The sequence below is a fragment of the Arachis ipaensis genome, chromosome B03 (genome assembly GCF_000816755.2).
Source record: "Arachis ipaensis cultivar K30076 chromosome B03, Araip1.1, whole genome shotgun sequence".
In the NCBI taxonomy this organism is placed as follows: domain Eukaryota; kingdom Viridiplantae; phylum Streptophyta; class Magnoliopsida; order Fabales; family Fabaceae; genus Arachis; species Arachis ipaensis.
This window is the reverse complement of record NC_029787.2, coordinates 123,663,606-123,678,763: the sequence shown is the minus strand read 5'-3', so window position 1 is coordinate 123,678,763 and position 15,158 is coordinate 123,663,606. Positions and strand designations below refer to the sequence as shown.

The 15,158-nt window shown below is 33.6% G+C and overlaps 2 protein-coding genes and 1 long non-coding RNA gene across 3 annotated transcripts in view; all 3 read left to right on the top strand.

The window, feature by feature from the left end:
* Positions 321 to 15,158, top strand: part of LOC110270374 — a 19,319-nt gene continuing 4,481 nt past the window's right edge. Inside the window, exons 1-2 of the long non-coding RNA XR_002359833.1 lie at positions 321 to 522; positions 6,543 to 6,545. This is a non-coding gene — a long non-coding RNA (uncharacterized LOC110270374). The remainder of the gene's footprint in view (positions 523 to 6,542; positions 6,546 to 15,158) is intronic.
* Positions 1,993 to 6,155, top strand: LOC107631405 (probable polyamine oxidase 4). Its single transcript, XM_016334837.2, has 10 exons — positions 1,993 to 2,571; positions 3,098 to 3,213; positions 3,327 to 3,415; positions 3,513 to 3,626; positions 3,865 to 3,952; positions 4,059 to 4,144; positions 4,230 to 4,332; positions 4,647 to 4,744; positions 5,134 to 5,563; positions 5,653 to 6,155. Exons 1-10 carry the CDS (start codon positions 2,532 to 2,534, stop codon positions 5,965 to 5,967), a joined length of 1,479 nt encoding a protein of 492 aa, XP_016190323.1. The 5' UTR covers positions 1,993 to 2,531; the 3' UTR covers positions 5,968 to 6,155.
* On the top strand, positions 6,883 to 11,268 carry LOC107631406 (ras-related protein RHN1). Its single transcript, XM_016334838.2, has 7 exons — positions 6,883 to 7,196; positions 7,314 to 7,391; positions 7,886 to 8,053; positions 8,863 to 8,911; positions 9,504 to 9,577; positions 10,090 to 10,183; positions 10,912 to 11,268. The coding sequence occupies exons 1-7, from the start codon at positions 7,158 to 7,160 to the stop codon at positions 11,013 to 11,015; spliced, it is 606 nt and encodes a 201-aa protein (XP_016190324.1). The 5' UTR covers positions 6,883 to 7,157; the 3' UTR covers positions 11,016 to 11,268.

Genomic DNA, 15,158 nt, shown 5'->3' with positions numbered 1-15,158 from the left:
TTGCTCGAAATCGTTGTCTTCCGCACTATTGTGTTCTTCTTTATGTGGTTGAAGGTGAGGATAGTGTCGTCGCCAACGTCAATGTCACCGGAGAGATCGAGACAGAGGTAGAATCATAGGAGAATGAGATGTATTTCTTAGAGTTTGTGGCGATTATGCCAATCGTGAATTTTGAGCTGAGAAGCAAAAATGGCAACAACAACCACGGCTACGGGTGTTCAAATCCAAACTGATCCAAATTAAACCGCTCATCCAATCCGATTTAAACCGAAAACCGATTAAAATAGTACTAATTCGGATTTGATTGGATTATATTTTTTGGAGATCCTAACAGCCAGTAGTGACTGAAAAGTGGTTTTTGTCGAAGGCTATCCCTATACACTCATTTTTTCTATGGCTTGCTATTCATGGGAGGCTCTCTACTCAGGATAAACTAGTTCAAGAGGGTACCCTCTCTTCTATATATTGTGTTGTCTGTAGAGACAATGTTGAAGACCATGATCACATGCCTTGTCCTTTAACGTTGGATTGGATCGGATTTCGGATCTACTTTTTATAACTGATCCAATCCAATCCAAACCGCACAATGTGCTATAATATTATTATTTTATTATTATGTTTACAATTATACTTATAACATGTTCAATTTGTTATACATTTTTCTATTATTCATGAATTATTATTATTTAATAAATATTTTACGTTCAAAATGTTATTTATTTATTTATTTTAACTAACATATAATTTTATTTCTATTGTTATGTTATCGTTAGCTTTTTAAGATATTGTTAAAACTTGTTATGTCATTGTTGATTATTTAAAATTTGATGTTGAGACTTGTTATATGTATTTAATTTTTTTATTAAAAAAAATTGCAAATCCAAACCGATCCAAATCGCTTGTAATCGGATCGGATCGAATTTCCAAAAAAAAAAAAACCATCCAATCCAAATCGCACCGCACATAAATTAAGCGTTCGGATCGGATGATTTTTTCCTTAAAACCGAACCAAACCGCACTGCGAACACCTCTAACCACGGCAGCTCCTCACTCCAATGGTGTGACTGCAGGCGGTAGGTTGAGCGGTGGGTTCTATTGAGCCTCCCACTAGAGCGCGTGTTTCAACATTTATGTAGGTTGGTTCGTGACGCTCTAATTACAGGTTGGAATTGTTGTTGTAATTTAAATTTGTGGTGGTTGCGACAAGAATGCAAGATGCAACTATCTGGGAGAGATGAAAGAAAATGAGTAGATTTAATAAAACGGTAAATCTTTGCAGTGGAGGTGGTGGTGGTTATGGAAATAAGATGAGAAAGAAAGAGAAAAATAGAGGAGTATTTACGAAATTATTAACAAAAAAATGAGAATTAGTCATTTTTATCGACCGAAATTTATCTTATATGAATATATCTCTGATTTTAATTTTTTATGATCAATTTTATCAATATCCAAATATTTTATAATAAAAAATAATTATTTATTCTTTAAGTTAGAGTAAGTAAATCATGATAGATTGCCAAATTTATTTTAACCGTTTATTTTTATGACTGAGTAGACTTTAGAAAAACTAATTTTAATTTTTCATTAATACAAAAATAATAAATACTGTGTGTTAGTTTTCATTAGTATTAATTGTTTTTTTGTTGACTAATTTTCATTAGTATTATACAACAGCAGTCCTAAATTAGACACAGTGAGTCACACAAAAAAAAGAAAAGAAACGGCAATCCTATTCATAACTCGTAATTTTCAAATAAAATATTATTCGCATCCCTGTTTTAGATTCTTTGAAATTCCTAAACTGCACCTGAGTAAAAGTTAAATCCCAAAAATATCCCATGCATGTGGCAGAGCAAGTGAGGAGAGAGAGAGGCAGGCTATGTGTTAGGTTTCCGTCCCCATTATACAAAATGACAAAACCACCCCTTTGGAAAATAATTGAAAAAATCTTAAATATCTTAGGCCAAATAAATCAACTATAAATACCCCAAAGTTGTAGAAATCTGATACCTCTGCCATTCGCCCTAAAAAGTATCTTGTCTTTTATCAAGAGAGAGAAAGTAGTGAAGCTAGAGAGAGAAAGTGCGTTCCCCTTGCCAGATATCTCTCTTTTCCGTTCGATATCTCAATTCTCCGTCGATCTTATGCAAGAGTCGTCGATCCTCCGGCGATCTCCATTGGGATAAGTTTCAATATTTGAAATTGGTTGAAAAAGTGCTAACCTTATGAGCCGGTTTGAGAAACCTAGTTTGTCTTCCAACCTGAGCCGCTTCATTGCCGGCATACTCATTTTGATTTTCTATCATTCAGCCCAGTTAGTCTCTAATTTTCCAGTTCCTATACACCCTTTAAATCTTGAATCCAATTCTAATTGAAGGAAAAAGTTTGATATTTTTTGTTGATCTCCTTTATTTGATTCTCTCTCCAAATCAAAATCCTGTCTTTTTCACACCCTCTCTCTGTAATCGTCCCTTGATCTTATTGGATCTTCACAAGTCTCAACAGTTTTACTGCCCTTTTTGCTGTTTCGTATGGACCCTGAGGACTTATTTTCCACCAATTTGATTGATGGTTAGTTCTCTTAATATATATTTTTTATTTTATTATTTTAACTTTGTAAAGTTTGGATTTTCTTTTCATTGGCTTATAAGCTCAGTTGCCTGCCTATTTCCTGATGATAATAATGTTTGTTTGAAAAGTTTGGAATTTTGGCTTTTGATCCTACTGGTTGATTCAAGGGCCTGGCTGGTTTTGTTTATGTGTTGATATCATCAGAATGTGTTGTGTATGAATTGAGGACCTTTTTTAGTAACTATTATCTAGAATCTTGTGATAAGATCTATCTGTCTTTAAACAATGGTTTAGGAATAATTATGGTCTTAGTTGAGCTACAAAACGTAATGGGATATTATTGTTTACAATGGGATGGATGGGAATTGTTATTTTACTGTTTTGTTCATTATCGATTTTATGCTCTCATGAATTGGAAAAAGTGAGAAACATTTTGGATCACATGATTTGTTTAGTGCATTGTGTTTATTTCTTCATTTATTTTTCTATATTTTTCTCATTCTGAATTTTTGTGTCCAATGATCAGGTACCATTGCCTCCCGCATTGAGAGGCAACACAGATCTCGCCCCTCTGTTATTGTAATTGGTGCTGGGATATCAGGGGTTGCTGCTGCACGTAGTCTCTATGATGCATCTTTTAAGGTGTCATATATAATTATGATTTGCTTTTCTCCTTATTCATTCTTTCTATCTCTTTAGGTTAGAAAATAATTCTTCTTGCTTTCTATTTTAACATATTTTCATGATTTCGCCAGGTAACCGTACTCGAGTCACGGGACAGAGTTGGAGGCCGGATTCATACTGACTACTCATTTGGTTGTCCAGTTGATATGGGTGCCTCATGGTACAACTTTTTCCAGTGAATTGTCTCTCTGTTGTATAGAGTGTTTTGTGCGCAATAATAATATTCATGGCCTTTTGATCTGTGTGCTATGTTCCAGGTTGCATGGAGTTTGCAATGAGAATCCCTTGGCTCCATTGATACGTGGTCTGGGCCTTACTTTATACCGAACCAGTGGTGACAACTCTGTCTTATATGACCATGATTTGGAAAGGTAACGATCATCCATCATTTTTGAGGTTGATGCATTTTAAGGTTTGGAATGGAATTTTTTGCAATTTTTAGAATAAAAAGAAATAGTATTTTAAGTGAATCTACACGATAACATATAAATAAATGTGATAAATTTGCCAAATGAATAAATATGTATGCCATCATATTTTCTTTGTTTGTAGAGGCTATATTATACTACTAGTACTTCATGCTAATCAGCAAACTCATTGCGTTTCCAGTTATATGCTGTTCAACATCAATGGTCATCAAGTTCCACAACAGACAGTTATTGAAGTCGGAGACACCTTTAAGAGAATACTAGAAGAGGTTGATTTTTCCACTTTCCTTAATATGGTTTTTGGTTTTTCAGTAAAGAATGTGATTGTGAGTATCTTTAGCTGGAGCCTAATTGTTTCTTTGCTTGTGATAACAGACAGGGAAAGTGAGAGATGAAAATCCTGATGACATGTCAGTTTCCCAAGCAATTTCAATTGTGTTAGACAGACATCCAGAACTAAGGTACTTTTTAGTATAATAATATTATCTATGGCTATGAGTTTGAAACTTGAAGTTATATGAAAGTAACTGGCAAAGCTTTTTGCAGGCAACAAGGACTTGCCCATGAAGTGCTGCAATGGTTTATATGCAGAATGGAAGCTTGGTTTGCTGCTGATGCGGATATGATATCACTGAAAACCTGGGACCAAGTAAGTGCCATCGTATATTAATATTAGTTGAAGGATAAAAAATATCTTTTTTTCGTAAAGTTAGTTTGCCACCTGCCTTTGATTAGATTGGATTAGATTATTATTGAATATATGATGGAGTTCTGTGAGTTGAGTTTGATAGTAGAAGCCTAAAAATGTCAAATTTTTGTAAAATTGACATAGATTGTTTCAGACCGATCATTATATAATGTGCATTGGTTGTTTTTATATTCTATCTGAATGCAAAGATCAACTTAATACTAACTAATATCCAAATATGCTTACTTGGTTACATTTTATTTTTCTGATTATAGGAACATGTCCTAACCGGTGGCCATGGACTTATGGTGCAAGGATATGACCCTATTATAAAATCTCTTGCAAAAGATATTGATATACGCTTAAACCACAGGTATGCATACAAATCCCATTTTTTCATGATTCCATGACAGGACTTGCAATAAGTAGGGAGAGAAGAAAAATGTTTTTTGACTTGGAGAAATATTAGGCAATGGAAAATTTGAATATGTTGCTACTTTGATACAAAAAGTAAAGTGGATTTTTTCCGCGCGCTCTAACTTGGTTCTAGAATTAGATTTTCTGCTAATTTGAAATATGTTGTTTTACAACATATTTCACAAGTCCTTTTGCTAGCTCTTTTTAGACATGTGACAACGTAATTTGGGGACTTGTATGATTTTCTTTTGAATCTGAGACATTGGTAGCATTCGGTAGCAGAATGACCGTTTTACCATCTATAAGACACAAAGTTTTGACCCTTATGCAAACTTCACTATGTAGGGTGACCAAGATATCCAGTGGTTACAATAAGGTAATGGTTACGGTCGAGGGTGGTAGGAACTTTGTTGCTGATGCTGCCATTATAACCGTTCCTCTTGGAATTCTAAAGGCCAATCTGATTGAATTTGAACCAAAACTGCCCGATTGGAAGGTTTCAGCCATTTCGGATCTTGGAGTGGGCAATGAAAATAAGGTGGCCCTAAGATTCGACAAGGTGTTTTGGCCTAATGTAGAACTCCTGGGCATTGTTGCCCCAACCTCTTATGCCTGTGGCTATTTTCTCAATCTCCACAAAGCAACAGGTCATCCCGTTCTCGTCTATATGGCGGCTGGCAGGTTTGCTTATGACCTGGAGAAACTTTCTGATGAATCAGCTGCCGAGTTTGTAATGCAACAGCTCAAGAATATGTTCCCTGATGCTTGTGAGCCAGTAAGTTCATTTCTCATGTTCTCATACATGCTCTCCTCTTTGCACTCTATTGCGGGAGCCTGATAAACTGTTTTGTTGGATGATTGCAGGTTCAGTATCTCGTGTCACGTTGGGGAACAGATCCAAACTCTCTTGGTTGCTACTCATATGATTTAGTTGGAAAGCCAACTGACGTGTATGACAAGCTTCGTGCACCATTAGGTAATCTATTCTTTGGTGGTGAAGCTGTGAGCTTGGATAATCAGGGATCAGTGCATGGAGCTTACTCTGCTGGTGTTATGGCCGCTGAGAATTGCCAGACACACATTTTGGAGAAACAAGGCCAATTGGAAAAGATCCCTCTTGTCTCTCTCAGGCATGAAATGCTTGAAACTTCTATTCCTCTTCAGATTTCTAGGATGTGATCTGTGACCAATTGAAAATAATAAATTAACATTTCTTGTGTATGATAACACCCTTTCGTCTTATCCTGGTTTGTTGAACATAAGGATTCCTTTAAGTTATCACTTCCCGGATCAATTCTGTGTACTTATTTGGTTTGTGGTCGTAGTCATTTGGAATTCTGTCTAAAATCCATCACTTATTATTTTTATTATTGCTACGTATACATCTCTCGAATTTAATTATAAATTAATATTTAGCAAGCAAACTAAATTTATAGTATTTATAACATTAAAATAATAGAGGAATAAAATATGAAATAAAGTATATTGTTAGATTACTAAACTAAGAATTAAATTAAATAAATTAAGTTAATAATTAAGTGATACGTAAAAATAATAAATTTTGATAACTCTTAACATTTTTTAAAATAATATTTTTTGAAGCGCTTTAATTACAAATCACACAATGCATGACGCATCCACGAAGCTTCCTTTGAGGTAGCTGGTCAACAACACAAAACATATGCTCAATGGAGCGGATACTATGCCTCTTATGGCTTCGTATTTAAGCGTATGATTTAGCTGTCGCATATAAGCCTGTGCATTGAAACTTCCATCTGTGTCTCTTTTCTAAACAGTAATGGTATATTTCAGTGGCAGTATAGCCATTATTGCTATCCAAATTGAAATAAAATTAAATTGGTGGAAGATGGTAGCAGTCAAAGAATCCTATATATATTCTCCACAAGAACATAACAGGCAACACTAAAGGGATCGAAATTTTGGTTGTTTCTTACGTAGTTACGTACCTTATGGACTTGCCCAATATATAAGCAAAACCAATTTTTGCATTTGCAATTTGCATGTCACCATCAACCTACAGTCCCACACCAACCGTGTAAATAAAATAAATTAATTTTCTTTATTTAATAAAATTAAAGCCCAAAAGAATTCTGCCAAACGACAGAAAACAAATAAAACGAAAGCGTTTGGACGCCGACGCAGCAAGCAACGAAGGAAACAACCCACCGTAAGCGAAAAGCAAATAAACTTATTATTATTCAGCGGAAGAGACATTCTCTCTTTCTATTTGTCTCTTTTTTATCATTCCAAATCCTCAGCGTATTCGCGGAGTACAAAGCTCGAATCTTTTGGGTATTGGGTCGTAGGTTTTTCTCTCCGATTTGCCGATCGATCCAATTCTCATCCCAATGGCTACGATCGGCCACAACAATCTCAATGCCAAATTGGTCGGTCCTTTACCCTTCACCTTCGTTCTTCGCTCCATCTCTTTCCCGTTCGATAATTCCCTTGCTTTTAATTTAATTGTTTAGTATTTTTAATATTCTTAATATATATGTCATCAGGTTCTCCTCGGGGACATGGGTGCCGGAAAATCCAGTCTCGTTTTGCGCTTCGTCAAGGGTCAATTTCTTGAATTTCAGGTTTTTTAAACCCCTTTTTTGTATTTCCTCGTTTTGGAGTTGGAAGTTCTAAAATTTTAAGGGTTTCCTTGCTTTATTTGCTGAAGTTTGTTGGGTTTGTTGATCACGGGCATTTGTTTCGATAAATTAGAAGTGGGTTATTCGTTTTGAATCAAATCTTTTTTTTTTTGGGTCCCGGGGGGGCTACTATGATGGAGCTACATCATATATGGGAATTCCAGCTGGTTGCGAAAAGCTGAAGCTCAATCTGATCACGAAGGTTATGATAGTTGGTGGCTACTGAGACCAATTTGCTATCTTTTTGAAACTGAAGATAGTAGCCGAGAAGAAATTAAAAATTGGGATGTGAACGGGAGAGATTCAGAGAAGATATCTTCTCCTGGTGATTGTGTCAATGTTGATGGTTTTAGGAGCTTTGATTTTGTGACAAGGCTTGAATGTACAGAAGGTGGGGATCATCATACTGAATTTTTGTGGTTTTATTATTGTCACAGGAATCAACTATAGGTGCAGCGTTCTTTTCTCAGACATTGGCTGTCAATGATGCGACAGTGAAATTCGAGATTTGGGACACAGCTGGGCAAGAGAGATACCATAGCTTGGCACCCATGTACTACAGAGGTGCTGCTGCTGCTATCATTGTCTATGACATTACTACCCCGGTATAATACCCTTTTGAATACCTATTTAAGTTGTTAATATTTGGTCTACATCAATTAGCTTTTTCTGGCTTGTAATTTTGTGCTGATACTTCTTTCTTGCTTATAATGCATGGTAGGTCTCAAATCACAACTTTGTTGTGCTCAATTAGGTGATCAAGATGCCCTTTCTGTTGTATTTGTTAGATGCTGGAAATGTGTTTTTGGATTGAGGTTTAAAGTGTCTAAAATATGATTATCCTTATATCTTTACATTCCCCTGAAAAATAATAGTAAGTTTGAAAACATTCTGACTCTGGATTGTATGTGTTTGGTGTATACATAGTCAAATGCTGTTTTACAGTATTTCCATAGTTTCCAGAACAATCCTTGCCATGAGATTGCATCTTGCCTTTTAGACATTATTATATGCATGATGCTTCTTAATAGGAAACCTGTTTGTTTCTTTTTGACCCAAAGTTTACACAAAACGTTGTAGCATAATAGTGATTGAGGTCTATGCCATACCTTAATTTGAAACTAATGACTGATCAGAGGTTATTTAATAGATTTCATTACAAGGCTTGTGAAATTTGGTAAAGTATATGGTTGTAAATCTTGGTTGTTTATATTTGGAAGTTTGTGCATGTATGAGCATATGTTTGTAGGAGCTTAATTTGTGCAAAATATTGAAGATCAGTATGATGGGTCAACTTCATATTTTCCTTAAATGAGTATATCAAATCTACCAGCATGATTGTGTCCTTTGGTTTATTTCAGAGGATTGATAATTTGCTTCTAACAATTATACTGCCTCTATGTTTTACATGTAGGACTCATTTACGCGAGCCAAGAAGTGGGTCCAAGAGCTTCAAAAGCAAGGTATTAGTTAATTGGTTCTAAGGTTTTCTTATGCTTTTCTATATTGGGAAGTAAAGGTATAAATTACAAATCAAGATTGAACTAGGTATAAACCATTTAAAATGTTATTTTGATGCAGCATATTTGTGAAGAGTCCCCCCTAAAAACACATTCTTGAACTTCAATAATTTTATTTGTTTATTTATTTTTTTCCTGTTTCTGTTTTTATTGGAACTTGTGGATAGAATAAGTTAATTGTTAAATGAAACTCTGGAGTCATGCTTTACAGTAGAATAACTCATACATAAGACCATTGTGCATGAGATGATGTGAGAATGATTCTGTATCCTGTGAGTGAGAATATTGTGAACAGAAAAACTTAGAAGCCAGACACACCCCTTCCATTTAGAATTTATCTAACAATGTATGCTGGATATAAAAAAAAATAATGGTCAAAATGATTGTTGAGAAAATAACACTTGAGGCTTTGCTCTAAATTATTATATATTTAACAAGCGCTACCTTTTGTTAGCCGTTCTCTGTTAAACTTAGTCGTTTGGGGATTATGGCAGTTGTAGTTGCTTAAGTAGCTTCTCAAATAATGTACTTACAGGGAATCCTAACATGGTCATGGCTCTTGCTGGTAACAAAGCTGACTTGGAAGATAAGAGGCAAGTGACAGCTGATGTAAGTATCGTTTTCGTATATTCCTTTTATGCCATGCTTGCTGTATAAATTTTTGATATTCTTAACTTTGTGGCAAACAAAGGTTAAAGAAAAGAACAATAGGAGACTACTGATTCTGGTCCTAAACTATAAACCGCTATGGAAATGAAATTGACCTGTGAATTCTTGATGAAGAATTTTTTTTATGAAAAAGAAAATAGTGGTTTTAAGCTTGACATGCCTATGAACCTTTATGAATGCATCTTTGCAAAGGGAAAAATGGACATGCTTTTTTGGCTTGAACTGTGTATCTAGTATGTACAGTAATTCTGATTTTATCATGCAGGCTTGTTGTATCAAAATTTTGGTGCAAAAGATGCTGTAATATGTAGTTGTGATTGGAGCATGCTTGCATTGTTCTTCAACGATTGATTGTTTCTTTTTCCCCTTTCATATTTGATATGCCTACTAATATATCATAGTGACATTTCAGGAACTTCTCTGTTCATATGTTTTAACTATGGTTATTGCAGGAGGCACGTGTATATGCTGAGGAAAATGGTCTGTTTTTCATGGAGACATCTGCAAAAACTGCAGCCAATGTGAATGATATATTTTATGAAATAGGTGAGAGTTTGTTCCTATTTTATATATTATGGCCTACTTGATGAAGATTTCATATCCTATGTTGCTTTAATTGAATTTTTTTTATTCTTTTAAAAGTAACTGAACATAGCAAGGAGCGAAGAGTACCTCAGAATGCGCATACCATATTTTCAAACATAGCAGAAACAACAAAACAAGGAAAACAGAAACAGAACACTCGAAACACATAAATAACATATTTCCTCCAAATTGCATCATCCTTCTTTGCTAAAATATCTCCATCCTTCTTTAATTGAATTTCAGTACCCAAAAAAAGAATTTGAGGATAATGTCAGTTTAACTAGGAAAAAGCACTCACTTGTACGAAATATCTGTTTTCACTTTTACAGACCAAAAAATTGATACTGTCTTCATGACTAGTTTTAAGAATTCATAAATTGTTCATTAATTATGAAATTGTTGGCCGAACCACTTAACATGACCTGCCCTTATGATAGTTTATGGCTACATTCTTGGACTGCTTTCTTTCTTCCACGCCAGCAAGGGTCGTCTAGTTTTCCAGTTTTGTTGTTGTACCGCATGGCATGCAACTTATTTATTTGCTGCTCTTCATTATTCTAATAAAATTTAATGTTCTGGAAGTATGAAACTTGTTCTGTATATACTGTTATTATTATTCTTTTTCCTTTTGCCTGGCAATGAAGTGCTGCACTTTGCTGACTGTTGAATTGGTTGTGTCAACAAAACAGCAAAGAGGTTGCCAAGGGCTCAGCCAGCTCAGAACCCAGCAGGGATGGTTCTTGTTGATAGACCTGCCGAAGTATCCAGAGGAGCTGCTTCTTGTTGTTCATAAACTCTTATTTTTCTTTCCTTAATTAATTAATCTTGCTGCTTCTTTTTCTTTCCTGTGGTTTGTATGCACTAATCACTTTTGATGGCACTGTTATGTGGTGCTCTAGAAAGTGTATGGCGTTGCCTAATCAATGGAATTTGCAAAAACAGAATTTTATGGTCCAAAATATATTCCTTTTGTATGTATATACTCCTGAATTACCTTGAATACTAAGTTATATATTTAATATTAGATATATGGAAAACATTTGATTATGTGAACCACTGTGCCCTTGCGTAAAATTACTAACACTAGCATTGTTTAGTGAGACGCAGTTACTTATCCACTCGTGTACTGAAAAGAGAATTATTTCTGTTTGAAAGTATTCAACTTAAAGCACCAAAATCTTCCTATATAAGTCAAAGTAAGTTCAGTTTATGAAGTCAAGTTTATCAGCTAAAAATAGAGCTATGCTCGTGTTGGTAATTGAAAGAGTTCACTTAGTATTGTCTACTGGAATTTAGTATCACCAATTTAGAAAAATCTTGGAATCGTAAAGTGATATGAATGACAACATTATTACAATAAATCAAAAGCAGAAAGCACGATCAAAACAAATCAAATAGTCTGACTTATTTGCACCACATGTGGGTGGTGAAACACACCAGATTTCCATGACTTTGAACAACACACTTCTCTTCCCAATATATTAGTTAATAAGTGTAAAAAGGTAAATATAGTGGCTCATTTTTTTAGTTATTGCAAAAGATTTGGTGTAATGCCTTAATATTGGAAGTGAGGGTGTTTTGCAAAATTCTGGTGGCAGTACAATTCGCAGAGGGCGAATTGTGGGCGAATTGTCAGGGGTAGATTTTGGCTGACACATTCATGAAGACAATACGCAAAGGGTGGATTCTATTTTTTTTATATTTATTTAACAATACGCAGAAGGCGTATTGTGTTATTTAATATTAAAGTGACAATACACAGTTTGTGAATTGCAAAGACACAGACTGCGTATTGTAAATTTACAGATTACATATTGTCGTTTTCTAAATAAAAAATTATAATTGAAGTACTATAAAAGGAGGAACGGTATTAGATTGATTGAGTGTGAAAGTGTTTTATTTTTTTGAGAATGTAAGAGTATAAAAATGGAGATAGGTATTAGTTTGAAAATATATTATAATGGTCAATCTTTTCCCAAATATCTGAGGGTGTGAGTTTTGTTTGTGAGAATCCACGTGATATTGTTATTCCTTTTGCAATAACTTATGATGAATTTAAGAGTATACTTTGTCAATGTGGTGATAATCAAGTATTAAATAGAGTCGTAAATATTTTTTATAGACAACCTATTTTAGTGTTTGGTGGTTTCGTTCAGTTTCAAATAATGCATGTGGTTGACGAAGGAAGTATGCAAGGGATGTTTTCCATCTACCAACAAACACGGGCACAAGTGTCCGTTCTCGAGTTGTATGTTGAGTTTGAAGAATTAGTTGAGGTTGATTTACCAGAGGCTAATATCGACTGGACAGTTTATAAGACTGAAAGCGAAGAGGAATTTGAGTGGGTGAAGATGATATAATAGTTGAGTCTAACGTAGCAGATGTAGCAAATGCACTGGCGAGCCAACATCCATCTAGAGAGCCTTTTTTCCTTAGCGCTTTGGATGTAGACGCTATGGATGTACCAGAATTTCCTGAGTATATCAATTCAAGTAAGCAGTTATTATTATTATTATTATTATTATTATTATTATTATTATTATTATTGAATCGTAAAGCAATAGTTAGAATGATTTCTTGTTGTTATTGCTGTAGATCCTGTTGTTGTTATGGACAGTGAATTTGTTGTTGGCATGGAATTTAGTTCTGGAGAGGCTGTTATTGCAGCAATTAAAGATTATATCATTCGTAGGGGAGTAGATTATCGGGTGTGTGAATCTGAGCCAACCACTTTTTATGCTAAGTGTGTACAATACAGAATTCAAAATATATTTAAATTCAAATATCAATATAAAATTAAAACTGAAATATAAAATATAATTTATTTAAATTTAAACTTTCTAACATATAAATTAAATTCACAATTATATTTTATTTTCTGATTTAAATAGTTTAACTATAATAAATAAATACTATTCAATTTAAATAACAACTATACATATCACATTATTTCTATTTCAGATTAAAAAAAATGCACAATTAATCTACTAATTATATTAGTGATATTAAAATAACTTGTTAATTTTTGAAAGAAAAAAAAAGCTTGGCAAATGAAGACAGAAGTCTCGTGCAGCAAGAAGTATGGAAAGATGGAACTAAGGAAGCATTGAAGAGTAGAGAGACAGTAAAGGAAAGAAACTAAGGAAAGAAAACCGAGTCTGGAAACTGTGATTGTGTCTATGAAAGCGTATGCAAATTGGAGGTGTGTGCAAATTAAAGAAAAAGACCGTAATTATTCACCTCATTCACGAGCCAGGGGTTTGACGCGCGTCGACCATACACGCGATACGCAGAACGCGTATTGTCAGAGGAATATGCACTTTGCGTATTGTGCTTCCCGAAGAACACACCCCCAAACTCCTGTTAAGCACCATTTTTTCTAATATCTTCGTAAATCTCACTTTCTTCATCAATAATAAAATAAAAAATCCAAATATAGTATGTTACATATTTATTTTGCTTTTTCTATTTTTGACATAAAAAAACTCATACATTGTGTTCTTGCATGGAATAATCCATTTCCCTTTACATACTCTCTCTTGTGCTTATCCTTATGCAAAACAGGACAATTGTAAAAAGTAAAGAGAAGCATTTTTCTTTTCAAAGGCAAGTATTAATATGATTATAAATAGGATAAATTAACAATAATAACAAAAAAAAAAAATCCAAAGAAAACTAAATTAAAACCAACATCCAAATCCTAGATATGAGAGAAGAAAAAAAGAAAACTAATTATTGTATATTCATGTACTCTTGTCTACAATGCTTTTTAATTTCTTTTAGAAAAATGAAATGCCGTGACTGCCATCACAGAAGATTTTGTTGTTGATCCTCTGTGACTTCCTCATAGTCAGAGAGTATAGGTTTTGTAAGTACTTGTTTGGATTTGTTTGGGTGCCTCTGATTGTTATTTGGTGTATGAGTTACATAGAAAATGAAATTGGCTGAAAATTAGATTTCACATTTGATGACTTACTGTTGATGTTGACATGATCATTTCTGGAAAGTGCTAAGATCAGAATTTAAGAGTAGGTAACAACTAACAAGTGCATGTGATCACAGTCCCTCTACAGTCTATACTCTATACTCTATTATACACTTCATTGTTACTGTTTATGTGGCCCTTGTGTCATATTAAATTATGACAAATTGAGAACTAAATTTAGTTATATACATCAGATTATATCTTTTTTATAAGTTAATTATCTTGCTATAAGCTTGTATCATTTTAAAATTTTTAATTAATTGACTCTTTTAGATTACGTGGCTGCTTAAAATTCATTATGTTTTTCTAGTAGAATAAACTTAAGGATTGTTAAGAAGTTGGAGACACTTGAAAAATGCATTTGTCGCACTATTTGGCAAAGAGAAATCCAGAAGAATTTATATGGGATAGGCCAAGTACGTACGGATAAGAATTATGCAAGCGCATTATATATGTACTTTTGGCAAACATGGATTATTATTTTGTTTTGAGAATTATTGACAGATATGATTATATGTATTTGAAACTCTAGATGAACCTTATAATATCTATTTTAATTAGAAATTTATTAGTTATTAAGATAAGTAAATGATTACACACGTAAGTGAAAGTAATTCTATTGTAAATTTTATTTTAAATAATAAGACATATGAGAAGTAGAAGTAAAAAAATTTAAAAATAATTTAATTAGATAAGTAATGCGCATTATATTGGCAAACATGGATTATTATTTTGTTTTGAGAATTATTGACAGATATGATTATATGTATTTGAAACTCTAGATGAACCTGATGAACCTTATTTTAATTAGAAATTTATTAGTTATTAAGATAAGTAAATGATTACACACGTAAGTGAAAGTAATTCTATTGTAAATTTTATTTTAAATAATAAGACATATGAGAAGTAGAAGTAAAAAAATTTAAAAATAATTTAATTAGATAAGTAATA

What these genes read in the sequence shown, in the direction of transcription:
- LOC107631405 (XM_016334837.2), top strand. Translation starts at nt 2,532, where the DNA reads ATGGACCCTGAGGACTTATTTTCCACCAATTTGATTGATG. An exon ending in TATGACCATGATTTGGAAAG is followed by an intron (nt 3,627 to 3,864) that starts GTAACGATCATC and finishes TTGCGTTTCCAG; the next exon opens with TTATATGCTGTTCAACATCA. An exon ending in GATATACGCTTAAACCACAG is followed by an intron (nt 4,745 to 5,133) that starts GTATGCATACAA and finishes TTCACTATGTAG; the next exon opens with GGTGACCAAGATATCCAGTG.
- LOC107631406 (XM_016334838.2), top strand. Translation starts at nt 7,158, where the DNA reads ATGGCTACGATCGGCCACAACAATCTCAATGCCAAATTG. An exon ending in CCAAGAGCTTCAAAAGCAAG is followed by an intron (nt 8,912 to 9,503) that starts GTATTAGTTAAT and finishes ATGTACTTACAG; the next exon opens with GGAATCCTAACATGGTCATG. An exon ending in TGATATATTTTATGAAATAG is followed by an intron (nt 10,184 to 10,911) that starts GTGAGAGTTTGT and finishes TCAACAAAACAG; the next exon opens with CAAAGAGGTTGCCAAGGGCT.